The sequence below is a fragment of the Zootoca vivipara genome, chromosome 3, assembly GCF_965207765.1.
Source record: "Zootoca vivipara chromosome 3, rZooViv2.hap1.1, whole genome shotgun sequence".
Lineage (NCBI taxonomy): Eukaryota > Metazoa > Chordata > Lepidosauria > Squamata > Lacertidae > Zootoca > Zootoca vivipara.
In genome coordinates, this window is record NC_142586.1 from 1,788,283 (window position 1) to 1,815,460 (window position 27,178).

Below are 27,178 nucleotides of genomic sequence, written 5' to 3' on the forward strand. Positions count from 1 at the left end.
TTTATTTAAAAAACCGCTGAATGCTAAAAGTCTGAGAGTCCCCCTACAGAACACTGTTTGCAGGGACTGAGCATAAAGATGAATGAGAAATTATTTCTGCGGTCATTCAGAGGTTCTTGTTCAAATACACTAGTTGATTCCAAGCACTGGGGATACCAGGACCATTGTACACATGTCTTGCTGTGTTGGTTTTTGGGTTGCTATGTATTGCAAAATTGCTTCGGTTGCAGGATGAGGCTAGGATCTGACCTGTGTTATGTCAGTGTGAGCCCAGGTGGAGCAGCTGCTAGTGCTGTGGGTTGGTTGCATTTCATTTCATTACGTTTGTCCACCTTCTATTCCAGGCTTCCTGTATCCGCATTTACTCAGCCATCTATTGCATCCCTTTTGGGATCTTTTGCAGGTGTGCATCTGTGTGCCTTTTATTTCTCCTGTAACTCTTTAGACCCTAGTACCCCCAACTCCCCACCCCGGCAGTAGACAAAAAGAAAGAATGAAAACATCCATGCATGCAAGACTTTTTATGAGTTTCAAAAACATGTTAAGAAATTTCATTTAGATGGGATCTGTCAGAAGAAACTGGAGGATTGTATGATTTAAGTGAGAATGCAGAGTTCAACGAAGAGGATGAACGTCCCAAGAGGGACCTCCTATATTATTTCAGTGGGGGAGGGGCACTTGCAAGAAGCAACACAATCTTGCATAATTTCCTTGTTATTGCACCCTTGTGATTTTACTACAGCTTCACAGTTGATGTTCTTATCTGTATATTTTCAATGATTGGCTGAAAATGAAAAGGACAAGAACACACCAGAGTTAACAAAAGCAAAATGCCTCCAAGGATTCAAACTCCAGGGACTCTTTCATTTTTAGTTGATATGGTGGAGCTTAAGATCAAAACGGAAGGTGATTTAAAAGAAAAAGAACATGTAAAACATTATTTAGCAGTTTGTTTTAGGAATGTAGGAACTGAATTAGTAATTAGTTGAGCAATCCTGGCTGTAACCCAGAATAAATTGGGCATGTTTTTAAGGGTGGATGTGCAGGTCACGAGAACATTTTACACGGGCACCCAGCAACCACCTACAGAATAAGGAAGGCTGTGGGGTCTGCAATCCTGTGTCCATCTGCTCAGGAATAAGCTTCCATCAAATGACCAAATGACTGTGATCCATTCTTACTGAGTGCCCTTTCTAAACTACAAAAAGGCATTAGGATAATATTTGAAGTTATTTCTACTCACTGCATAATCCATTGTCGCATGAGCCAGGGCAGTCCCCACAAGGTGATCCAGCCTTATATGGGGTTTTAAGTGATCCTACCATGTTCCCTCTGGAATGATAAATAAGATAAATAAGAAGTAAACAAACAAGGATACATTTGTGCTTTCTGTTCTCAATTAGAAAAGTATTTATTCATATTTTTAGAAAGTTGCTTTTGTCTACTGTTATATTAATCTTTTTTGTTGTAAATTGTTGTTCTTATTTTTTTCCTTAATTTTATTGTTTAAACTGTTCTGACTTTTTGGACAACCGAGCAGTGCATACATTTTTGAAATAAATGTGAGGAATAGGGCTACACACTGGATTCTGCTGAAGCTCCAAGCCTAAAATGAATGGAGCCCATTCAGGTGGATTGGGGCTTTGGCTGAGTCGGGTAGAGACAAGGCCAAACAGGATCAGCCACCTCTTCCTAGCAAGGGAAGACAGCCATGCGGTTGAAGTGTGCAAGACTCCGCAATGCAGCTGCCAAGGTGGGATGCAGAGAGGAGGAGGGGCAGCAACTCCTCCTGCCCCCCAAATATATTGACTTATTGTTCTATTCAGATGCAGGAAAAAGGAGCTGGCCAACTCACTCTTCAATTGAAAAAGTCTGGGCAAACTTTGAAGTAGGTTTATGTAACCATGAGGAGAAATTAGTTTCTAACATGTACAAATTATTGTTAGGCTGGGAAACAAAGGATGAAATGGTTAAAATAACAATGACTAATTGTGCTAAGGATGTTGGACATAATATAGATATGGCTGTCTGGGAAGAGCTTTGGAAAAGAGGAATGAAATTTTCAGCATGTTATGGCTTTAAAGAAAAGTATTACAAGATGATATATAGATTGTATTTAACCCCCAAGAACCTGTTCAAATGTATAAAAATGTATCAAACAAGTGTTGGAAATGTAATGACTGTGAGGGGTCATTTTATCACATGTGGTTGACCTGCAGGGAGGCAAAGGCCTTTTGGGACGTGATACAGAATGAAATTAAGAAAAATAAATAAATTGACTTTTCCCAAGAGGCTAGAATCCTTCCTACTGGGGACACTAGACAGCAAAATTCTGAAGGAAACCTCAATGCACAGAAATGGAAGGAGGAGGGAACACCCTCAAAGGAAGAATGGTTGATGAAAATCTGGGAATACGCAGAGATGGCAAAACTGACAGCACTGATAAGAGACACAGATTTCAAATCCTTAAAGAAGACTGGAAACCCTTTCTAGTTTATTTAAAACTAGCTGTTCCCGGCCACGCATTGCGCCCTCGTTCCTCACCCCAGCCCCGTACCTCACCCCAGATGTCACGACACCCCTCTCTCTGTGGTCCCTCCCACTCTCTCTGGTCATCCTTGGTCATCTTCCTCCCCTGTGATGGCACCCGTCACCGCGACCCCTCTCTCTCTTCCACCCACACACCCCATGTGCATCTTGGGTCTGGCCTGCTCCCCTGGCTGGGCTATGCTGGGCAATGCCATTTTATTGTGATGTCCTACATAGTCTGCAGCCAATGGCAGCAGCTGAGGCATCCTCAGCTGTGCTGCTTTGACACCCAGGCAATGTTTTTCTGGAAAAGTGTGTTCTAACTTGTCACAGGTGAGACATCTATACAATCGAGGTATATAAAAACACTCATGTACACTGTGCCAATATTGTGTCAAATTTTCGAAGCGATCAGTCAAGCACTTTCAGAGGTTATCCATTAGGGACATTGTCATCTTTACATTTTTATTTATATAGATGTTATTCCCCATATGCGAAGACCACAGTGGGGTTTGAAGTGTAAGATAATAGCTGAATATATTAAGAAACATGTTTTAAAGGATGAAATTGTTCGGTTTCTGATAATTGGTTCTCATGGGAAACTTACAGATTCTTGTTTCATACAATTAACTCAAGGCAGTGTCAATTTACAAGGTCTGCCTGTCCTGGCAACAGCTCTCTGATTGGTTAATGACCAGCACTGAATTCTGTTATCTAGGAATGCTAGCACACTTGTTTCTTTTTGGGTGTTAGGAGTAGGAGTGCTGCGTATGGTTGGAGAGAGAGAAAGAAAGAGAGAAAGGATTTATTTTGCTTTGCTTTGTATGCAGAAACTCTGCTGGTTTTATTTTCTTTTAATAAATCCTGTAAATAGTTATTCTGCGTCTAGCTGACTAGTCATTTCCACCTCAACTAGCTTCTGCGCTGTGCAGGAAAACTCTGCTACGTTTGGGCTAAAGCCACTAGAGCTATGCCTGGCACTTCAAAATTCTAAGAGAAATTACATAAGACGGAACCTTAAAAAGCAATTGTATGTAATTTGGGTTACAAACATCTATGCTGGGTGAACAGGAAGTCACTAGTTTTGTGCATATTCTCCTGAGGAATATACAGTGGTCCCTCGACTTACAAAATTTTGAGTTACGAATGAAAAAAAATGGCCGCAATCTTAAGTTTTTTTAGACATCCGAAAGGAAAACCGTTGCGGTTTAGATGGGGTTTTCTCAACTTGTGAATTTCAGATGCGGTTTACTCGACTTATGAATTTTTCCGTTTCCAATGCATTCCTATGGGAAACTGCTTTTTTTCAACTTACAAACTTTTCGACCTACGAATGTGCATTCAGAATGGATTAAATTCGTAAGTTGAGGGACCACTGTAACTATGACTGGTCCTAGGAACGAGGGAAAAAATGGGCTGAATGAAATAAGCCTCCCAGAATTCTCTACACTAGTTGTGGGTGGCAAATGGTGCTTTTCTGCCAAATATTATCTGGGGTGGCACTGGATTTCCCCAGGATTTTAGAGCTGGCATAAGGAACTCGATATGGTTAAAAACACAGAGATCAAACCTGATACCTTGACGTTATCAGCACCACACTCCAGTAACTCAGCTGTCCAGGGAACTTGGCATGTTCCCTGTGGAAAGGGCTTCTCAACAGGTGACAATCAGCTGAGGGAAAGGCACTTTGTGGGCTCTGCATTTAAAAGTGGTCACCTGATGTAACTGTGCTGCCAGGTAACTGACAGGTGGGCTGCCAGACCCATCATATGAGGTGTGACTGGATCCACCCAGATGGTGAAGTTGGGGAGTCCATTTCACTGAATATTCAGTGAAATGAACATTCAGGAATGAAAGTCTTCAACTGTTTAGGAGGATCCGGGGCGGGGGGAGTTTCCCATAAAATGTCAGAAAATTCTTTCCTGAGGGGTTTTGACTTTGTCATTAAAAAAATAAATAAATCCACTGCTGCTTCCTGATTTTTCTGGCAAATGGCCCAAAGGTAATAAGAAGGACTTTGTTGTTTTTGTTTTCTGGTTGGTTGGCAACCATTGAAATGCAGAGTTAATATATTACTAGGGTGCTGCCCAAGCGTCATGTGGCTCTTATGAGGGTTATTTTATTCAGTTTTTTTTTTGGTAATATATAAAAGGAAAACGGATACGAAACGTAAGTCCCTTGGAGATTATGGGAAAGAAACTGCTAACAAGCTTAATTAAGAAACAAACAAACAAACAGATTAATAATACATACGCAGGACAGTACTGGCAAACGTAGAGGTATTTCCAGAAGCTTTGAGGACAATGGGCATCAGAACAACCAATTAGGTAAGACTTGTGCCAAACCACCTGTAAGTATAAAAACATCCACACAAGAAAAGGTATTGGAATCTGTTTTCATTCTGAGCCAGGAAAACATACATTTAAAAACAGCTTTTTTAAAAAAACAACCAAAATACCACCATTTTGTGTTGTGTCTAATTGAAGCACACTCATTTTTCCCCTCAGGGAAAGGAAGTTTGGAAGAAGCTGTGAATGAGAATGGCAACTGAAGAAACCACAGAAACAAAGGCACAGCAGAGAGAAGGACAATCCATTATCTGAACTTCCTGTGTGAAAAATATGAAAAAGTACTAGATGAAACTGGAGGGACACAACCTCCTCTTCTTGGTTTCCTTTCTTCCTTTTGTGATGTCCCAGGCAGCAGCAAGCCAAGATGTGAGTGGACTATCAGCCATGGATTGACTAGCTGAACCATGCACTTGACAAAGATACAAAACAGTGTTTGAGTTACCTGAGTGTAATGACCAGTTACGGCCCCGTTACGGACTGCTCCAACACCGTACTTGAAATCTTTCACCTCGTTGTACCAGTCTTGAATCACGTCATTCCATGAAGTAGGGTGAGATGATGCAAATATATTTTCACCGCATGAGATGCCATCTAGAAGTGCAGACGGGAAGCATTAACAAAAACTCATGATTCCTGATTCAGGAAATTCTGTAAACAAGAGGAGTCATTCAGTGCTTTGAACTGACATGTTGCAACAGGTAAAGCTTGTTTATTCCAAGCAGAATTTGTCCCCCACTCACAAATCTGTCTGGTTAGCTAGTTGGTTGAAGCTACTTACATTTGAATGCAAAAGAATTATTCTAAAGCACAAGGTATACCTGTTTTGTTGTTAGCATATAACAGTTTGCCTGTAAATGTCTTTTCTAAAGGGCACTCGCTCTCTGGGTTTTTTAGAATTACTACAGTGGTGTGCAGGGCCGTCTTAAGCATACCTGGATCCCTCTGGCGCCCCGCCCCCACCCTGCTTCCCAGAGCGGCGGGCGGGCGGGTGCCGCTGCACTGCGCCACCCAGCCTGCCTTCGAGCCGGCCCAGGGCCAGGGGGCGCTGCCTGCCCCCTGTTGCGATGCCCCTACGCGCGGCGGAGGTGTCCCCAGGCCCGCGCGCCTCCGGAGAGCGGCCTGAAGCCGCTGAACAGCTGAGAGGCGCGCCTGGGACAGCCTCAGCCGCGCCTCTCAGTGGGTACAGCGGGCGCAGCGGCGCCCTTAGTGGCCTGGCGCCCTGGTGCCCCATGCCACCGCACCCGGGCCTAGAGACGGCCCTGGTGGTGTGTGGTGAGTGGACTAGGCAAGTCCCCATACGGGATCAAGAGCCCTTCTGCCCCCTTTCCAAAGCCCACCTGGCTCTGGGAAGGTGCCAGGCAGCAGGGCTCCAGCATCTTGTCAGAGACCTGGCGCCTCCTTCTCAAAGCCCAGGAAGCTTCTGCCCAGATTATGGATGGAGGCGCAATGCTCACGTGTGTGACATTGTGGTGTTGTAATGTCACACATGCAACAGCACCCCAATTGCCCTTGCAAGCTGTCACCTCTTACCTTAACTTTCCCTGTGAAAAATTTCACTGCTTGCCACTGAATTCCTGTATTGATCTCTATATTTATCTCTGTATCCATCTCCCTCTATTACTGTGATTAACAAGGCAGAGATAGTCAAGTTTGAAAGCAAAATGTTTCCGGTTTCACCTTCTTTAGAACACCTGAGGGATGAGGAAGATGCAATGTTCTGCCCTAAAATTTTAATGTCTCGGATTTGTAATCGATTTATAGTTTTAGTGATTAACTGCAACCTTCTGGGATTTGGAATGAACTTGTATGAACTGGTCCTCTGTGCTTAAAAAGTTATATGTATCACAGGTGGACACAGTTTGTGTCGAGGCAAAGCTTAGCTGGCGAGAATGGAACGTGGAATTCTGACTTCAGATGTTAGGAAGAATTGGAACATTCCTCTCCATTATGCCACTTTCTGTGGGATTCCCCAAGTATTTTTAATATTATGCTCAGAATGACAATTGCGGAGTCAGTGCAATAATTGTGAATTTATATTAGATGTGGGTTAGATTTTAGATCACCCTTAATTTTTTGTACAGTGCTTACTGACTGCTATACTTGCCGGCAACTCGTTGGTTGCTTGGGCTGTGACCAAACTGACAATTGCTTGCCCAGCGTTTTGCATTCGCTTCAGCAGCCGAATTCCATCCCTAAATGGAAAAGAAAGTAGTAAATGTGAGAATGGACACATTCTCTAAAAATGGAAAGCATCATATACCTCTGATTTCTTAAAATTTTCTTGTGTTCTGTTCTAGAGTCAATCTCCAACCTCAGTCCCTGGATGATCTTAAGCATTGTTTAGCATTACATCTGCCCGACTCATGCCATCCATGCTTAACAATAGTAAGGTAAAGGACCCCTGGACAGTTAAGTTCAGTCAAAGGTAAATACGGGGTTGCGGCGCTGATTTCGCTTTCCGGCTAAGGGAGCCGGCATTTGTCCACAGACAGCTTTCCTGGTGATGTGGCCAGCATGATTAACTGCTTTTGGTGCAATGGGACACCGTGATGGAAACCAGAGCGTGTGGCGGAATAGTGCCTGGTGATGATTCTGGTTCATCATGGGTTAACCTATCACTCCCATGATAGGCAGGTGTTCCCTGGGAGGCGGAGCTAGACGGCGTTCTAAATGGAGGGGGAACAACTGTTAAAAGGCAGTTGGGAGTGGACGGTTATAGAGGGGTTAGTTAAACTATGGAAATTGCTCCCACAGGAGGTAGTGATAGCCACCAACTTGGATGGCTTCCAAATAAGATGAGACAATGGATGTCTCCTAGTCCCAATGGCTATACTTTGTCTTTCCAGTTGGAAGCGCTGTTAGCCACCAAACCAGTTTTAAAGTTCTGCTACTTACAGCTAACTGGCAGTATGGTCAGCTAGTCGAACCATACTTGTGGGATCATGGAGGTGGGGTTTTCCCTGGTGGCCCCAGTGCAGCCCAGTGCCTTCCCTGCTGAAGTATGAGAAACCCCATCAGTGTTGGCATTCCGCCAGCTCCTGAAGATATGCCTTCAGCATTTTAAATGCTTTTATGTTTTCAATTGTATATTTCAATTTGGAATGCTTTATTGTTATTTGCATTTTCATTATGGATTGGTATATAAGAGGGAAATGAATTATTTAAAAACCCCTCACACATATTAGACCATCTTGGCTGTCTAATAGAGCCCTGACTGACTCCAGCCAAAAAAGCTGAGGTTGCTGATGAGACCAGAGACCATCTTTGCCATAAGTCCTTCAAGACCTGCTTCTCAGGATGCCTGCAGACTCTTGGGGGGGGGGGGTATCGTTCAGGGTTTCTTTTGTTTGTGTCAAGATTAAATTCTGGAGATGCTTAGTTTTGCTGTTTTGGTATCTTTATTCTTAGATCTCATTAGGACTTATGTGGGGAATATTTAATTTTGTTGTATATGTCGGGATGTGTTTTATTCTTGGTTTATGACTAATTTTGTTATAGTTATCTGATTATGTATATTGCATTGAGCGTGGCTTGAATGATGGAATAGTGACATATGCATAAACGATGATATGCAAATATGTGCCCACTTTTTGTCCTCTTTTGTCTTTTTTAAAACGATGTGTAAGTGGCAATCCTTGGTGAAATGTCAAGCTGTTGTTGAATCTAGTCTTATCCTTGATGATTACTATGAGAGGGTGAAGAACCAAGGTTTTCTGCCTGCAAGGAGATGTAGTATCCCTGGAAAGCCTTTGCCAAGGCCTCTGACCTACATGAATCCGGCCTCTTTCTTGCTTACCATCTTCAGCATGTTGCTTGCACTTGGCTGCACTCCTCTCCGCAGCGCATTGTGCTTGTCAACAATCTGCTTTCGCTCTGCTGGTCCAATTCCTACTGCATGTGCCTGAAGTAAGAGAACGAGAAATATTCCTCTTGTCTTTGTTTATAGGATTAGTTTTCATTATGCTAATATAATTTGACCATTGTTTCTCTAAGAATCATGAAAAAGTGCTTTGTAGGCCCCATTTGCTTCTGTCAGGCTCCTCTGACGAAATGAAATCTGAGTTGTAAACTGTTGGGTAACACAGTGCCACCCAACACTCTTTGGTGTATTCTGGATCAGTGGTGCCGGCTGGTGCCTGCAACTGTGGGTGCCTGAGGCTGTGCGCTGTCAACATGCCCCCCGATGTGCGCGCTCTATGTCATCACACACACCCATACACGTAATGGGGGCACAATGACGTAGCACACACATACCAGGGATAGGATGACATAGTGCGCATGCCCCCTGGGGGGCATTTAACATGTTGTGGGAGCCATGGCACCCAGGGCCCTGGGCACCTGGCACCTATGCTTTGGATAAATCTACAGTTACTGAAATAAAAAAGAGGCTTGCGATTACTTTTAGTGGGATAGGAAACCGCAACATCCTTAAAGAATCGAGATTCAATCAAGTTTTTGTTTTTAAAAAAGAATACAATTACATTTGTTTGGACTTCCCCTTAAGTATGATATTTTTCAAGTCCATTGTGTTCCTGGATAAAGCAGGAAAACACATTTTGGCTGATTAAAGAGAATATTTAGGTTAACCCAATCCAATCTTAGATTTGAAAAAAAAACCCAGCCAAATTTAGTAACACTTTTTTTGTCCCCCTGATTTAAAGGGGAGAGAGTTAGGCATGGACAGTAAGAAACTTACTTTTGAAGTAGGTTGTTGTAACACAGCAGCAAAACTCAGCAACACAATGAGAATGATCATCTCTGAAAACAAAATAACACCAGGGGTTTTACCTTACATTTGCTGTTTGTATATAGAATGTACTTATTGAAACATGGCACCACTCTTCTGAGTGGGGGTTTAGATTCCAAACTGCTCATGTGGCAGCAGCCGAGAAGTGGATTTCTGCTGGGCAGGTGGTGGATCAGGATCTGCTGGAAGATCTCTGGATGGTTTCAAGGAGACGGGTGAGGGTTTTGGACTCCCGGTTGTTTAACAGGGGCAATTCATTGCTAAATATTTATATCCCACCCTCCCAATATAAGCACAATGTTTAATATAGCTTATAGCAGGCATCCCCAAACTGCGGCCCTCCAGATGTTTTGGCCTACAACTCCCATGATCCCTAGCTAAGAGGGCAAGTGGTCAGGAATGATGGGAATTGTAGTTCAAAACATCTGCAAGGCCAAAGTTTGGGGATGCCTGGCTTATAGCATACTAAGGTAAAGGTAAAGGGGCCCCTGACCATCAGGTCCAGTCGTGTCCGACTCTGGGGTTGCGGCGCTCATCTCGCTCTATAGGCCAAGGGAGCCGGCGTTTGTCCGCAGACAGCTTCCGGGTCATGTGGCCAGCATGACAAAGCTGCTTCTGGAGAACCAGAGCAGCGCACGGAAACGCCGTTTACCTTCCCACTGGAGCGGTCCCTATTTATCTACTTGCACTTTGATGTGCTTTCGAACTGCTAGGTTGGCAGGAGCTGGGACCGAACAACGGGAGCTCACCCCGTTGCAGGGATTCGAACCGCCGACCTTCTGATCAGCAAGCCCTAGACTCTGTAGTTTAACCCACAGCGCCACCTGGGTCCCTATAGCATACTAATCCCCCACAAAGAAAAACATCAGGCTCTTAGGAGGAGTAATTGACCTGTAGTAACTCGGATGTACATGTTCCTTGAAAGTCATTCCCACTGAAAACTCCCAAGTAAATGCTCATAAAAGGGCAGCTTTGAAATTGCTTTAATCATAATCTCCTTTCCTTGGGGGGCTCTGGGTCTTTTGGTTCTTTCTGTGAGGGCTCCAGAGATCTCTAAACTGAATTGTGAGCACCTGCTGAAAAGTATAGTTCCCAGGATTCTTCTGGGGGAAGGTATAAATGTGAAATTTGTAAAATATACATTAGCTATATCCCTAGCGTTTTATCCATTGCAGACTATGGTAATGCTCTTGCGTATTAAGATCCCAAGACCTCCCCCAATAAAGAAAGACACGATTGACACAGAATTTAGTTTACGGTTATTGGCATAATTTTGGCCACAACTTTATTGATTACAGATCCTGAGTGGTTTGCTTAGGCATTGGTTCCTGACTAGCTGCACCTGACCTCAGCAGGGCAGCGCTGACGCCTGGACTCCGGCAGACGTCAGTAAGGGAAAACATCCTGGGGGAGCATTGGACCAGGCTCAGACTCAAGATCACCCCAAATGCTCCCAGGGGCCCTAACCCCTGGAAGGGGATCAGACAAAAGCAAGGCGAGCCCCTGGATTCCTTTAACAGAATACCCTTTCGCACATTGGAGGGACAGGTGTGACAATCTCCCATCCCCTCCACATTGAACCAATGCCTAACCGCCAAACCTTACAAAGTTGTGACGATTTGCTACGCGGCAGGCGAAACCCAAGTGGCACCAGCCAATCAGCCAAATGGGAAAATTCCTATCGGCCCCTGTCCCAAAAACAGATGACCCAGGACGGCATAGCAAGGTCATAATGGACTCTAAATATAGGGAGGGTGGGAGGGTGATCTGATGCACAAGGCGAAAAGAGGAAGCTCAGCGCAACGTGCAGCGGTAGATATAGGTCCCTCGGTTAATGCATGAAACGATCCCATTGGCCAGAATTACCCCAGCAACCGAGGGACCGCCAATCGGGTTGTTGTGGCTATCCAATTGCTCCCACCCACACAAGCAATGAGGTCAGTCCTGATGATCTCACCGCAACACGTCCTCTCTGGGAGGAGGACACGATTTATCAGCTGGCTTAAGTGAAGAGTCTTCAGTAGAAGAGTTTTGTAAACTGCTTTGAGGGTTGTTGCTGTTTTTTTAACAGAGAAGTGGGGTATAAATTTTATGAAACAAATGAATGAATAATAGAAATGTAAACATTAAGATGCCTCCTCCTAAGCTAACCTAACTTGTTTAACTAGGGCTGCCGTACGTCTGGATTTTCCCAGACATTACCAGGACTTCAAAGGCAGAATTGACGTCCAGGTGGAATCTCTGAAAGGCGGTGCTTTGTGCTGGATCTTAGGCAAGTCAATCAAAATATTGGTTCAACAACAAAAAGCTTAGCAATTTTGGGGTTTTCTGGTTTTACTTTTTGAAATATGGTAAGTCTAGTTGCAAATAACCTTCATATGGCAGGCTACATGATATAGCAGGCTATGGTATAAACTGGTTACGCCCACCCCTCCAAAAAATCTTACCTTCTCGTTTCCAGTGAGACTGGAATAACCTTCTTTGTAGATTTAAGGTGGTTCTGGGTGTCCCTGGGTGATGTTATGGTTATATACCTCTCCTGTTTCCTGCTTTGCAGAATGACTCAATGTCCAACAGTAAATCGGACAATTTTGACCAGGGAAAACTTTGGATTTCTCTTCTGTTGTTTTAAAAAAGATTAATGAGCTCTTCCATGCCAGCCAACTTCTTATGAAAGATTTATATCTGCGCTTGTTCTTTATCCTTTGGCATCATTTCATCACCCATAGAGTGACATTTACTTAGAGTGACATTTACTTTTACATGAAAGCACATTTACGTTACTTAGAAGCAAGTCTCATTTTCCCCAAAAGGAGAATGTGTTTGCCGCTGCAGCCTGACTCCAAACCAACCGCAAACCTTCATGAATGGTTGAAGGCATTGAATCATTACAGACGGCACAGATTGCAGTATGTGAACACAAGCTGTTTAGAAAACCTGATGTATCAACACCACATATTATTTGCATAGGTTACAAAAGTTAAGGGGTGTGGTTAAATCAGAACATTGTTGTGCCTGCCTTTACTCTTGATTTAGAAGATCTAAGGATTTTAAATGTTGGATGTGTTAACATAGTGGCGGAGGAAGCCGCTGCGTCACCCGGGGCGGCAAATTGCTGTGCACGGGGCTTGGGGGGGGTGTCGCCCGTAGTGCGCATGTGTTGCATGTGTATAATGTTTGATGCTGTACTGTTTTTAATATTTGGTTGGAAGCTGCCCAGAGTGGCTGGGCGGGGTATAAATAATAATAAATTATTATTATTATTATTATTATTATTATTATTATTATTATTATTATTTATATCCCTGGATGGGTGAGTCCATGAACCAGCTCATTGTCCGTGAACTGGCCCATTGTGAATTGAGTCCACATAGTGGCCCATTGTGTTACTTTTGGTTATGACAGATATTAGCAATGAACTTTTCAGTGCAAATTAAGTTGTTCCCATAAATATGTTTCTAAGAAGGGCTCTTCCCAATGTTCTAACATCTCTAATTCAGGGTTGCTTAAGGTGATTTACACAAGCACTTTTTCCACCATGAATTGATTATTTAAATGCATCCTATAGTGGATTTCCATATGTATCCCAGTCTTGTGAGGGGTCCAGCCTTCAATACATGTCTTACCTGAAAGATTTAAGAACAGCTATATTTGGAAAGTTAAACCAAGATCTCTTCTTTTTTTTTAGTGGGATGCCAGCTTGGATGAATATTTTCTAGCTTGCCCACCAGAGTGGCAACTCAGTTTGGGTGGAAAGTAGTATGTTATAGAATGATTGTAAGCCTCTCACTCCCTCTGGGAACAGGGGGTCCTGAGATCAGCTTGGTAGACACACACCTGATTTAGAGTAAGTTTAGCTATTTCTGTTGAGCCCTTGATCACACGCATGTCTTCCTGGCTAGAAAATGGATCCAATGACCTGCAATGACATCTTCACTAAGAAACTATGAAGTCTGCGTGTCTCAGAGCAGCATATAATGGCCTGATCCTGATAAAGCTCCACTGAAGACAGGATGAAGTTGCTCAATGGGTAAGTCTGGTTATAAGTTATACTTACCACAGAGGCAGCCATGTATACACCAGGTTCTGACTGCAAACTGGGAGTTTCAGCCCGAGGTCCACATATAACCTCCTGGGCAACTGTCTGAGGGCCACATGTCAGGGGTGACACTTCAGACTGCCAGCAACTTCCACTCCCCCCCCCCAATTAGACAAGCAATAAAATAAAATAAATCCACACATGCAAGGTAATTTATGAGTTTTCAATTTAGAAAGCATGTGAACAAGTTTCATTTGGAAGCGGTCACCCAGAAGGTCCTGACGGATGGCCTGATTTGAATGATAATGCAGAATTCAACAGAGAGGACGAATTCCCCAAAGGAAACTTCCTATTTTATTTCAGTGGTACACAGGCAAGAAGCAGAGGCGGAGCAAGGGGGGTGCGGTGGAGGCAGCCCACACTGGGTGTCATCTTGGGGTGTGTGACATCTGGCATGCCACGGGGCAACAACACAGAGGCAGGCAGGCGAGAGGACGAGCTGTGCCACTTTGGTCGGTCGAAGGCTCGGGGTATGCTTGGGAGTCACGGGGGTGGCGGTAGCACGCCATTGCTCCAGGCTGGAGGAGGCAGGCAGGCGAGCAGTCAACGAAGGGGGGCGGTAAGGGGAGAGGAAGGAAGCGAGATTGGTGTGTGCGTCTTTCATTCTGCCTGGAACTTCTCTATCTGAGCTGGCTCCCTGCCTGTTACGTTACGTGCAGGGAAACCCATGTGGGGTTTCTCCCTGTGTAAAGTCTTCAAGCTGTGCCTGCGTGCGCCTGGCAAACCTGCCCCATTGCCTTTCCCTCATCAAAATCTATTGTTTCCCTAGTCTCTGTTGTTGTGTGTCCTGGCTGAGGGGAAAAACAGAAGACGGGGGGCTTGACAGTACTGCCCATCCCAGCTCCACAACAAATGTACCGCAAAGCCCCACACTATGCACACATTCCCATGAAAATGTTTTTTATTTGTAATTAAATATGAGACTCCAGTAAATAAGGGCAGCCTTAGACACACACGTTCAATTAAGAAGGCTGCTTCACTCATCTACAAGCTGGGTAGTCTGGATGGCTGAACCAATAACTTCAATTTTTGGGGGGGTGACCAACTTGTTTTTGCCCTGGGTACCACCTGACCTTGCTACGCCTCTGGCAATAAGCAGGACAATCTGCCTTCATAACTTTCTTCTTCCAACTGCCTTACTTCGCTACATCAGCACAGATGCTGTACTTTTGCAAGGATCGTCTGAAAGTGAAAAGAACATGAACAACATACCACCATCAGACTAGACATCCTGGAGGAGAGTCAAAGCCTCTGACAGGGGGAAGAAGGGCAGTAGAAGCAAAGGGGTCAGGCTGGAGAAGAAAGGCTTCTAAGCGAGGCACAAAGAACAAAGGTAGGGCTGAAAATGTCCTCTATCTGAAACCCCTTTTGGCTGAGCCAGGGCCTTACCTGCCCCACACCTGATGTTGCATGTGACATCAGCTGTAGGCCAAGTGAGCATGGCTTGGGCCCTTTCCCCATCCTTTGGACCCCTGGGAAATTCAGCTAACCTGCCGCACCTGGAACTGAATGGGGCACAGCTCACTGTATTCTGCTTTGCTTGGTAAGGATCCTGTGGGCTTCTTCTTCCTGCTTGCCCACCCCCACCTTGCTGCACCATATGATTGTGGGAACATCTGCATTAGCTCTCCCAGCTCATTTGTGCCCCAGAAGAATATGGAAATGTCATTGAGGAAGCCCATGTTGAGCTGCGTCCAGGTTCTGGACTTTTTGGGGTGAGAACGGTACCCCGGAACAGATTGGGTCTGCAACCCAAGGTACCACTGTACATGGTTTGGGGACTTTCTTAGTGGGAAGCAATACACAAATCTAACAAACCGGATGGATATTGGAATCAGCAAGGGATACCCACATGACCTGAAGGTGCTGCTGTGCAATGCCAGGTCAATGATCCACAAGACCACTGCCATCCACGACCTGATTGGGGATGGAGGATTTGACCTGGCATGTGTGACAGAGACCTGGTTGGATGAAGCAGATGGGCCTGTCCTTGCCGCTGCTTGTCCACCAGGTTTCTCTTACGCATAGCAACCGAGGCCATCTGGGCGGGGAGGGGGGGTTGCAGTGATTTTTAGGAAGTCATTAGTTTGCACCAGGCATCCTATTGGGAAGACCAGGTTTTCTGAGTGCATGTTCTGAAAGTTGGGCAATAGGGGCAGTACAGGATTCCTTTTGGTGTACCGACCTCCCCGCTGCACCAAGGATTCCCTGCCCAAGCTGCTTCAGGTCGTGTCGGATGTGCTCCTGGAGACTGTTGAGTTTATGCCCCTAATGAGTGATTGATTAGCTCATTAGGTCTTTGCCAAACTTCACAACAGTCCGGTAAGCTTCCAGAACCAGCACACTCCTGGCAAAGAAATAGCAAAGTTCTTCTCTCTTCTTGCGTAGCTAGAAGCTTGTGTGGCTTTGCTGAAAGCAGCTCACAAGGAATCACGGAAAACAGTTTCTTTCTACTTAACTAAACTTTATTTACAGAAAAAAATAAACAACTGCCGGGAGAGCAAGACGGCATGGTTGCACTCTCTCCGTTCTGAACAATATCGAAACTGATTTACAACACAGAGAACAAAGAAAGAATTCCCGTATGTAGGAACAGCTTCAGGCTTTTAACTCTTGCCAGCCTGAAACCCTTCACAGAGACGCCTAGCTTGGTTGTCTTAGGGGATTTTAACATCCATGCCGATACGACCTTACAAGGAGCCGCTCGGGACTTCATGTAAAGCATGGCCTCCATGGGGCTGTCCCTGAATAAGTCTGGCCCAACTCATAGCCGCGGACATGCCCTGGACCTGGTGTTTACCACTATGGATGTTGGTGATCTGACACTAAGTAAAAGTGAAACTAACGAAGTGCCATGGTGCAACTGGACTTCTCCGCTACCCTTCCCCTCTGCAGGGAGGTGGGACCTATTCGGATGGTCCGCCTCCGCCACTTAATGGATCCAAATGGTTTCCAGAGAGTGGTAGGGGGATGCTTTATCCCATATTGATGGCCTTTCAGCCGATTCCCTGGTAGCCCGCTGGAATGTGGAGTTAAACGGGGCTATTGACTGTTTGGCTCCGAAGCGCCCTCTCCAATTGCATGGAGCCCGGACAGCCCCGTGGTTTCCCCCGGAGCTGAGGGCGATGAAACAGTCGTTGAGATGGCTAAAGCGCCGGAAAACTCATTCTGAATCCGACCGAACACGGGCTAGAGCTCAACTTCAAGCCTACCAAGTGGCAATGGCGACGGCGAAGAGGACCTTCTTCACTGTTTCTATCGCATCTGCAGAAAACAGCAGCAGGAGACTGTTCCAGGTGGTTCGCAATCTATCCGAACCACCTTCGTCATCAGGGCCTGGTAGGGACCCCAATATCTCCTGCAATGCTTTTGCAAAGTTTTTTGCAGATAAAGTCGCTCAGATTTGGAGGGAGGTAGACTCCACCGTGGGAGCAGGGCCGGGGCGGGAGAGTGCTGGAGTCCTGTCTAGTCATGTTTCATGGGATCAATTTCAATCTGTTACCTCCGAGGATGTGGACAGGCTGCTTGGACAAGTGAAACCAACCACCTGTCTCCTTGACCCTTGCCCATCCTGGCTAATAAAAGCGAGCCAGGAAGGGCTGGGCGATGGGCTCCGCGGGGTGGTAAATGCTTCCCTCTATGAGGGAGTATTCCCAGACCTGCTGAAAGAGGTGGTCATTAAACCACTTCTTAAAAAACCATCTTTAGATGCGGCTAATATAGCTAACTATTGCCCAGTCTCACATCTTCCATTCTTGGGCAAGGTGATTGAGCGAGTGGTTGCTGAACAACTCCAGGCACGCCTGGAAGAAGTCGACCATTTGGATCCCTTCCAGTCGGGATTCAGGCCTCATCATGGGACTGAAACTGCCCTGGTCGCACTGGTTGATGATCTCCGGCGGGCTAGGGACAAAGGTGAGAGCTGTTTCCTAGTCCTGCTGGATCTCTCAGCGGTTTTGACACCATCGACCATAACATCCTTCTGGACCGTCTAGAGGGGTTGGGAGCACTGTTATACAGTGGTTCCGCTCCTTCCTCCTGGGCCGTGTTCAGAAAGTGGTGGTGGGGGATGAGTGTTCAGACCCCTGGGCTCTCACTTGTGGGGTGCCTCAGGGTTCTGTCCTCTCCCCCAGGCTTTTTAACATCTACATGCAGCCACTGGGAGAGATCATCAGGGGGTTTGGGCTGGGTGTTCATCAGTATGCGGATGATACCCAGCTCTACCTCTCTTTCAAATCAGAACCAGTGAAGGCAGTTAAGGTCCTGTGTGAGTGCCTGGAGGCGGTTGGAGGATGGATGGCGGCAGATTGAGGTTGAATCCTGACAAGACAGAAGTACTGTTCGTGGGAGACAGGAGGCGGGCAGGTGTGGAGGATTCCCTGGTTCTGAATGGGGTAACTATGCCCCTGAAGGACCTGGTGCGCAGCCTGGGAGTCATTTTGGACTCACAGCTGTCCATGGAGGCGCAGGTCAATTCTGTGTCCAGGGCAGCTGTCTATCAGCTCCATCTGGTACGCAGGCTGAGACCCTACCTGCCTGCAGACTGTCTCGCCAGTGGTGAATGCTCTAGTTATCTCCCGCTTGGACTACTGCAATGCGCTCTACGTGGGGCTACCTTTGAAGGTGACTCGGAAACTACAACTAATCCAGAATGCGGCAGCTAGACTGGTGACTGGGAGCGGCTGCAGAGACCACATAACACCAGTCTTGAAAGATCTACATTGGCTCCCAGTATGTTTCCGAGGAGAATTCAAAGTGTTGGTGCTGACCTTTAAAGCCCTAAATGGCCTCGGTCCAGTATACCTGAAGGAGTGTCTCCACCCCCATCGTTCTGCCTGGACACTGAGGTCCAGTACCGAGGGCCTTCTGGCGGTTCCCTCACTGCGAGAAGTGAAGCTACAGGGAACCAGGCAGATGGAAACAGCCCTGCAGACCTTCCGCCTGAAAAGCTATGTCAATAAAGAAACCCCGATGCTCTTGGAGGGACCCACTGGAACAGGGAAATCATCGATCATCAACATCTTTGTGTTTCAGCGTCCAACAACAAAGTACACTCCCAGACAAAGTTTCTCCGGCAGAACCACAGCCAGTCAGACCCAGGACATTATTGTGTCCAAACTGGGCAGAAGAAGAAAGGCACTATCCATATCTTTTCAATCCTAAATCAATGAATGTAAGACTTTGTTTTCAAAATTCCATCACACTTTCGGTCATGACCAGGAAAACAGTGAAGTTTTAGCAGATGTGGGGCTGGAACTCTGGTGATGGGAAAGCCTTGATGGAGTAATTACTATTGTGCATCCCCAGGCCTGTGAGGGCAGAAAGGGATGACCTGACATCACTGTGACATCACATGAAAGCCTTGATGTGATTGTGATTGTTATAAATATAATAATAATAATAATAAGAAATTATTTATACCCCGCCCCTCTGGCCGGGTCTCCCCAGCCACTCTGGGCGGCTTCCAACAGAAGAATAAAACATAATAACATTAAAAGCCTCCCTGAACAGGGCTGCCTTCAGATGTCTTCTAAAAGTCGGGTAGTTGTTTTCCTTTTTGACATCTGTTGGGAGGGTGTTCCACAGGGCAGGCGCCACCACCGAGAAGGCCCTCTGCCTAGTTCCCTGCAACTTGGCTTCTCGCAGTGAGGGTACCGCCAGAAGGCCCTCGGTGCTGGACCTCAGTGTCCGGGCAGAATGATGGAGGTGGAAATGCTCCTTCAGGTATACTGGACCAAGGCCATTTAGGGCTTCAAAGGTCAGCACCAACACTTTGAATTGTGCTCTGAAACGTACTGGGAAACGTAAGGTAGTTATAAATATAATAAGATCCAGAGCCAATGAAAGGCAGAGCCATGTAATTCTAGTTTTGTCCCCATGCTCTTCCCGGCTGAGTTATGCAACACTTAGACTAAGGAACGAGCATGACGCTGACAGTACTGTAAGTTAGAAGGTAGGCAAGTGCTAGCAAGGTTATGCTTAAAATTCTACAAGGCAGGCTTAGGCAGTATGTGGACCGAGAACTCCCAGAAGTGCAAGCTGGATTTCGAAAGGGCAGAGGAACCAGAGACCAAATAGCAAACATGCGCTGGATTATGGAGAAAGCTAGAGAGTTCCAGAAAAACGTCTACTTCTGCTTCATTGACTATGCAAAAGCCTTTGACTGTGTCGACCACAGCAAACTTTGGCAAGTTCTTAAAGAAATGGGAGTGCCTGATCACCTCATCTGTCTCCTGAGAAATCTCTATGTGGGACAAGAAGCTACAGTTAGAACTGGATATGGAACAACTGATTGGTTCAAAATTGGGAAAGGAGTACGACAAGGTTGTATATTGTCTCCCTGCTTATTTAACTTATATGCAGAATTCATCATGCGAAAGGCTGGACTAGATGAAACCCAAGCCGGAATTAAGATTGCCGGAAGAAATATCAACAACCTCAGATATGCAGATGACACAACCTTGATGGCAGAAAGCGAGGAGGAATTAAAGAACCTTTTAATGAGGGTGAAAGAGGAGAGCGCAAAATATGGTCTGAAGCTCAACATCAAAAAAACCAAGATCATGGCCACTGGTCCCATCACCTCCTGGCAAATAGAAGGGGAAGAAATGGAGGCAGTGAGAGATTTTACTTTCTTGGGCTCCTTGATCACTGCAGATGGTGACAGCAGTCACGAAATTAAAAGACGCCTGCTTCTTGGGAGAAAAGCAATGACAAACCTAGACAGCATCTTAAAAAGCAGAGACATCACCTTGCCGACAAAGGTCCGTATAGTTAAAGCTATGGTTGTCCCAGTAGTGATGTATGGAAGTGAGAGCTGGACCATAAAGAAGGCTGATCGTCGAAGAATTGATGCTTTTGAATTATGGTGCTGGAGGAGACTCTTGAGAGTCCCATGGACTGCAAGAAGATCAAACCTATCCATTCTTAAGGAAATCAGCCCTGAGTGCTCCCTGGAAGGACAGATCGTGAAGCTGAGGCTCCAATACTTTGGCCACCTCATGAGAAGAGAAGAATCCTTGGAAAAGACCCTGATGTTGGGAAAGATTGAGGGCACTAGGAGAAGGGGACGACAGAGGACAAGATGGTTGGACAGTGTTCTCGAAGCTACGAACATGAGTTTGACCAAACTGCAGGAGGCAGTGCAAGACAGGAGTGCCTGGCGTGCTCTGGTCCATGGGGTCACGAAGAGTCGGACACGACTAAACGACTAAACAACAACAAAGGCAAGTGGCAGCTAGTTGAGGACAAGTAAGGACAAAATGGTGGGGCAGTGCCCCATTTCCCCTAAGGGACCAGCTTCCATTGCATGCATGGAGTGCCATGTATAGGCCACCCCACCAGGTTGCTGGCATTTTACAGGTCATAACTACATTATCCCTCTTTCTCATGCACACACTTCCTTCTTGCAGTGATGCAGATTTTTCTACTTTCAAATGTGCAAGATGTGTTTTTTTACGCCTAACCATCTCTTCATGACAGGTCTCTGAGCTTATAATTCTGAACATGGAAGCAGCCCTGCAGACTTTCCCCCTGCAAACGTATGTTAAGAAAGAAACCCCTATGCTCTTGGTGGGACCCACAAATACAGGGGAATCTGCGATCACCAACAGCTTTGTCATTCAGTGGCCAAAGACCAAGTACACTCCGAGACCAAGTTTCTCTGGCAGAACCACAGCCAGTAGGATCCAGGACATTAATATGTCCAAACTGGTCAGGGGAAGAAAGGCACTTTTTGGTCCACCCGCTGGGGAAAAGGCTGTTGGATTCGTAGGTAAGATCACATCTTAAACATTTTTGTTGCTACACATGGCAGTTTTGAAGCATGCTGTTACAACACCAGGTGTAGTTCCTTTTGCAGAAATAAGCTGCCAGGGACCCCAAACTCCCCAGGTAGGGAGTGTGGGAGAAGGACCGGGGGTGGGGGTAGAGCTGAGTGATACCAACCGTTCAACATTGTGACATATCACCAGCCCAACATGACAGCTCAGGGGCACATAAATAATATTTAACATTAGCGGCTCAAATTAATGTAAGTCCTGGAACACCTCGGTGCACTTTAAGGGAAGTTAATTAAAGAGAAATCTCTCCCTCTTGCATACAATATTGGGACATGTGCCTGGGCTTCACTATAGTTTTGTTTCAGCATAGCCTATTATCATTGAATGGCATTTTATTGTTTGCCATCAGCAGAAGAAAGCTTGCTGTATTGCAGACTCACTTTCCCCCCACTCTGACCTGGACAGGTTGGAACATTCCTTATGAATTCAATGAATCTGACCTGAGACTCAGTATGCGGCAGATCCAGATGTTTCTGGATGAATATGTAGAAACCTCATTTGAAGCTCTCACATATCTTACAGGTATGGACATTATGGCTACATTCAGACATAGTGCTGGTTTTGCATCAGGAAAACGAGTTTAGCATGATTTAGCTAAACCATGGTTTATCATTACGAACTTGAGCATATTACAAATATTATGAAAATTAGCCCCCAAGGGCTCCCCTCCCCGTTCCTCAGTGTGACGATAGCAAAACAGCAGGAAAAGAGGAGGGGGGAGAGAGGAGCATGCAAGGCACACTGCAGCTCATGGGACGCTCGCTGCCTTATACAAAGTCAATTGATTGGTCCATCTAATTCAGTATCGTCTGCTCTGACTGGCTGATATCTTCCTTTGCCATAGGCAAGGATGTCTCCTAGCCTTACCAGGATATGGCAGCGAATGAATCTGGAATCCTTCCCCAAAATATGGTTTCCTATTACATCTGGGCCACAGTCAAATAGCCACCTCCCCACCATACCACCCTTCCAAGGTGCATCCAGTATATGGGAATTCCCACAGTATATGGGAATTTGTGATGGGAGTCCATTTCTGCCCAAACTCCATCATCCCTGTAATGCAAGGCCAGCTAACATATGGCTGCCCCACCTGTAGGTTCCAATTCCCCCCTGACCCTGCAATATGTGGGCTCTGGTCACCTTGGGAGCAGAGTCTTATTGGTCTCCTGTTTTAAACAGAAGGTATCTCTGCCTGTTGGGTGTAGAGGTCCCCAAAACACCCAAGAAATTTAAGTGTAAGGTTTTTGGCATAAATTTGGCCACAACTTTATTTAAAATACAAAGTGTGAGTGGTTGCTTAGGCATTGGTTACGACTATCTGACATCTGCCCGCCTGCGGAAGTCAGGGCGAGGAAAACAAAATGAGGAGAGAATGGAGATGGGGGTCAGAGACTCTCCTCTCCTCAACTGCTCCCAGGGGCTCTTCCGTGGCCCTAGCCCCTTGTAGGGGGTACGGACGAAAGCATGGCGAGCCCCTGAATTGCTTTAAAGGATTTCCCCGCGCAGCAGCAGCATTGTAGGGTCAGGCACGGCCAACCATTTCTCCTACAGCAACCATTGGAGGGGCTGGCACAGCCAATCCTGGCCCCTCCACCAACCAGCAGCATTGGAGGTCACAGCCAATCCTGATCCCTCACCAACCAGTTTATTAACCAATGCCTAACTGCAACCTTACAAGTTGTGACGAATTGCTACGCAGTAGGCGAAAACTAAGTGGCACCAGCTATCCGCCAAATGGATAAATTCCTACCAGGCCCCTGCCCCAAAAGCTGACGACCCCATGGCAGGCATAGCAAGGTGAAACACAACAGCCTACGGTAAATAAAGGGAGGGTGGGAGGGTGATCCGAAGCTTGCAGTGAAAGAGAAAGTCCGCTCTGCGAGCCTTGAATATAAAGCCAGTAGGCTGTCAATCAAAAATTGCAACATAGAAATCTCCCCAACAACCCAAAATCTCCTATTACAATTGTGGCCATCCAAACGATCCCGCCCAACAGCAAGAGGAGGGTGTTTTGCTAGCCCCCACTGCAACACGTGCTCTCCATGAAGGAGAACACGCTCTCCGTAAACACCTTACCATTTTCATTCTAATGCCTTGTTTCTATCCCTAGGCGAATGTAACTATGGTGGGAGAACAATGGACGACAAGGACAGGCGTCTCCTGCTCTCTCTCATCTTCTTAGTGTATTACAAAAAATCAGAAGTCCTGGAAAACTATCAGCGTTCCCCACAGGGGGAATATTTTGAACTATCCTTCGGGACATGCCGGGTAAGAGAGCAGAAGGTGTGGATAAAGTATGTGTGTATTAGGAGAAATTTGCACTAGAATGCTAATGAATTTTCACAAGCACTTTAAAAAAAGCTCTGCAAAGTGATGTGAAAATGTGGGGGATTGGTTTAACACTAGAGAAATAAGATACTGAGAGTAACCGTCTATCAATTGAGGTTGCTTTTCTGACAAATTATGGTTTCCTTTTGGACAAATAAATGTCCAGCCAGAACTGCTTTTTTATGTATATGTGATTTTACATTGTTTATTTTCTTCTGATCTTTTGTATTTTGGAATATTGGTGTTTTTGTCCTGTTACTGGTCATTGGCCGTAATAAAAGGACTTGATTTGCCTTGAGAAACCGAGAGAAATCAAACTTGGCAGAGTCATCCCGATCCTATGCCGGGCCTTCTCAGTGTTTGCTCCCAGACTTTTGGGAATCCCTCTCTTTTTGTTCCAACATGCTTTTGGGAACGGACTGCTTTTAATGAAAGGGCTGCTGCTATGCTGTTTTTACTGTAATGATTTGTATGGGTTTAAAAGACTTGTGTGGTTTGTGTGTGTGTGTGTGTCTTTTACTTCTTTCTGCAAGACCTTGGCCATGTTTTAATACAGCATATCTCCTTCCCCCACCCAATTTAGGTGATGATACAGGAGGAATGTATGACTCAGGTGCCAGAAGATGGAGCCTACATTGGGATGAAACCTGGTGAGAGTACCAAATGTCTGCAGAAGGAAATTTGCATCTGTGCTGAGAGAGAGTTGTCAACTAAATGCCTGTGCTTTCCAATGAGAAAGCGCAGCTAGAGCCATCACCCCTTTTAAAGCAAAGAAGCCTTAAGGTCTGGGCTACAACCACCGCCCCATGGGAAAAAAGAGGTGTTGGGCTAGAATCACCGCCCCTTCATAACGAAATAAACCTTAAGGCTTGAGCAACTTGTTTTACTGCACATTCATTCTGATTTGTTTCCAGGGAGGTTAGATGGCAGTTGCATCTACACCAGACATTGATGTATGCATGTATGCATTTCATAAAGTTTATATACTGCTTGATTCTTAAAAAAACACAAAAACCCTCAAAGGGGTTTATACAAAGAATACAACAATAAAATCATTAGTAAAAACAATGAAAACATTCAGAAAACTAAAACCAGCAGTAAACATAAACACATCAGTATTTCAAATAGAGGAGGAGGCTTGTCTAAACAAAAATGCTTTAATTAGGTACCAAAAAGAGCAGTGAAGCTGCCTGCAAGATATCAATAGGCAGGGAGTTCCAAAGTGTAGGGGCTACCACATTAAAAGATCAGTTTCTTACAGATGCAGAATGGGTATTATGTAACAATGCCAGCTCCACAGATCATAGCAGTCCGAGAGGGCATGTATGGGGTAAGACAATCTCACAGAGTTTGTTAAAGGTCCTGGGAATTGTAGCCGTGTGAGGGGTAAACTACAGTTCTCGAGGTTCTTTGGAGGAGGCCATGTGCTTTAAATGTATGCTGTGCATGTGAGCGATGTAGCATCAAGCCAGCATTATCCCACACATTCCAGCGCATTTTCTCATCTCTTATACTTTTGGGGGAAGTTGGTTTGTTGTGCAAGGCCACCTAACTGCCATCGACTGCACAACCACGATTTGCTGGGATGTGGCTGAATCCCACCCAAGACTCTGGAGGTCTGGAGGTGCTCTTTGCTTTGCTCTCAATTGGCTTTCTCTCTTGTGTTGATCCATTTTGTATTGAGAATTGAGAATTGGGCCCTTCCTTTCCCCTGCTCTTACAGCCATACTCACAGCAACCCGTTTGCTCTCAGGGTGACTCAGGAGGGTGTTCCCAGAAAGAGGAAGCAAAAAGCACCGCTCTCAGTCAGCAAGTTACAAATCCACTGAATGGTAACATTGTCTAGCCCGCATTTTACCAGCTTCTTTACAAGAATATCATGGGGCACCTTGTCAAAGGCCTTGCTGAAATCAAGATAGGCTATATCCACAGCATTCCCTTCATCTACCAGGCTTGTAATTCTGTCAAAAAAGGAGAACAGATTAGTCTGACATGACCTATTTTTCAGAAACCCATGCTGACCTGAAAATGAAAGCCCTGGTAGGAACTGGGGAAAGCCAGAAGCGACGTTGAATGAAATGCCAAGGCAAAGGAATTTGGCGAGAGTGGTGCTACTGGCTCTTTCTCCCGTGTCGCCGCGGCTGGGCCTCAGTGTTCTTGCAGCCTACTCAGCCTTGCCATGGCCACTGGAAGTGAGGCGCCTATGTCCAGAAGTGTGCTTTTGGATGTGTTGCACCTGCTTCTGTGAATATGGATGAAGGAGATATCAGCCACAGCGGTGGTGGAGCCTATGATAGAGGCTGCTCCAGCCACCCTAGAAGAGGTGGCGGTGGCCAGGTCGCACAATCAGGACAGATTTCAAACAGCCACTGGGGCGGTTTCTGTGAATTTGTGATGTCCAGATTAATTTGGGGAAACTGAGTGGTAAGAACCTTCAGGAATTCGGTAGATACCACATTAACTGTACTCCCAGCAAAGCAAACAAGGTTGAACCCCCTCCTACCCTGTGGGAACATGAAGGAAGAGCAACCTGCCTAGCCAGAAGATGGCCATTACCAGTCCTGTCCCTACAGATCAGACAAGAGTGAGCCATAGGCCCACCTCCTTCTTAAAGGTAAAAAAAAGGTAAAGGACACCTGGATGGTTAAGTCCAGTCAAAGGTGACTGTGGGGTTGCAGCCTCTTGCTTTCAGGCCATGGGAGGCGGTGTTTGTCCACAGACAGCTTTCCGGGTCATGTGGCCAGCATGACTAAACCGCTTCTGGCCCAACGGAACACAATTACGGAAACCAGAGCGCACGGAAACGCCGTTTATCTTCCCGCCACAGCGGTACCTATTTAGCTACTTGCACTGGTGTGCTTTCAAACTGCTAGGTTGAAAGGGACAGAGCAACAGGAGCTCACCCCGTTACGGGGGATTCAAACCGTCAACCTTCTGATCGGCAAGTCCAAGAGACTAGTGGTCTAGACCACAGCACCACCCATGTCCCCACCTCCTCCTTATGCCACAGTAGGAAACACTCAAAGGCAGCCCTAATACAAAAAGCCTCTTCATATGCCAGCCATTCTCTGCCCATAAACTCAGAATAGGCTATGTACACGATATTCCAATATCAGGGTCCACATCATCTCCTTCTGCCCATACCCCCTTCCAAGAAAGGAGAAAGGGTCCACAAAACACCTTTACAAATACTCTCTTTAAGTGGTGAAAGCCCCAAGAGGTCACTGTTTCCTGAAAAGGTATGGTGGAATGTAATATATAAAGTAAAAATAATATTAGGAAT

General features: G+C 45.8%; 2 protein-coding genes and 1 pseudogene across 3 annotated transcripts in view; 2 read left to right on the forward strand and 1 right to left on the reverse strand.

The window, feature by feature from the left end:
* Positions 1-506: 506 nt before the first annotated feature.
* LOC118082806 (cysteine-rich venom protein pseudechetoxin-like) lies at positions 507-12,270 on the reverse strand. Its single transcript, XM_060272317.2, has 8 exons — positions 12,075-12,270; positions 9,577-9,638; positions 8,677-8,781; positions 6,985-7,072; positions 5,323-5,471; positions 4,783-4,877; positions 1,244-1,332; positions 507-784 (listed from the first exon to the last, which is right to left on the reverse strand). Exons 2-8 carry the CDS (start codon positions 9,634-9,636, stop codon positions 774-776), a joined length of 597 nt encoding a protein of 198 aa, XP_060128300.2. The 5' UTR covers positions 9,637-9,638; positions 12,075-12,270; the 3' UTR covers positions 507-773.
* The window catches only part of LOC118082645 (uncharacterized), a 53,263-nt gene continuing 30,751 nt past the window's right edge, over positions 4,667-27,178 (forward strand). Inside the window, exons 1-10 of the mRNA XM_088665461.1 lie at positions 4,667-4,856; positions 5,037-5,578; positions 7,178-7,305; positions 11,796-11,899; positions 13,530-13,657; positions 14,880-15,059; positions 21,209-21,500; positions 21,973-22,089; positions 23,678-23,835; positions 24,479-24,545. Coding sequence (XP_088521587.1) covers positions 21,233-21,500; positions 21,973-22,089; positions 23,678-23,835; positions 24,479-24,545 — 610 coding nt within the window. The 5' untranslated portion in view covers positions 4,667-4,856; positions 5,037-5,578; positions 7,178-7,305; ... (2 more) ...; positions 14,880-15,059; positions 21,209-21,232. The remainder of the gene's footprint in view (positions 4,857-5,036; positions 5,579-7,177; positions 7,306-11,795; positions 11,900-13,529; positions 13,658-14,879; positions 15,060-21,208; positions 21,501-21,972; positions 22,090-23,677; positions 23,836-24,478; positions 24,546-27,178) is intronic.
* LOC148686123 (uncharacterized) lies at positions 17,887-19,039 on the forward strand (annotated as a pseudogene). Its single transcript, XR_015948811.1, has one exon. The product of XR_015948811.1 is annotated as an uncharacterized LOC148686123 (transcript).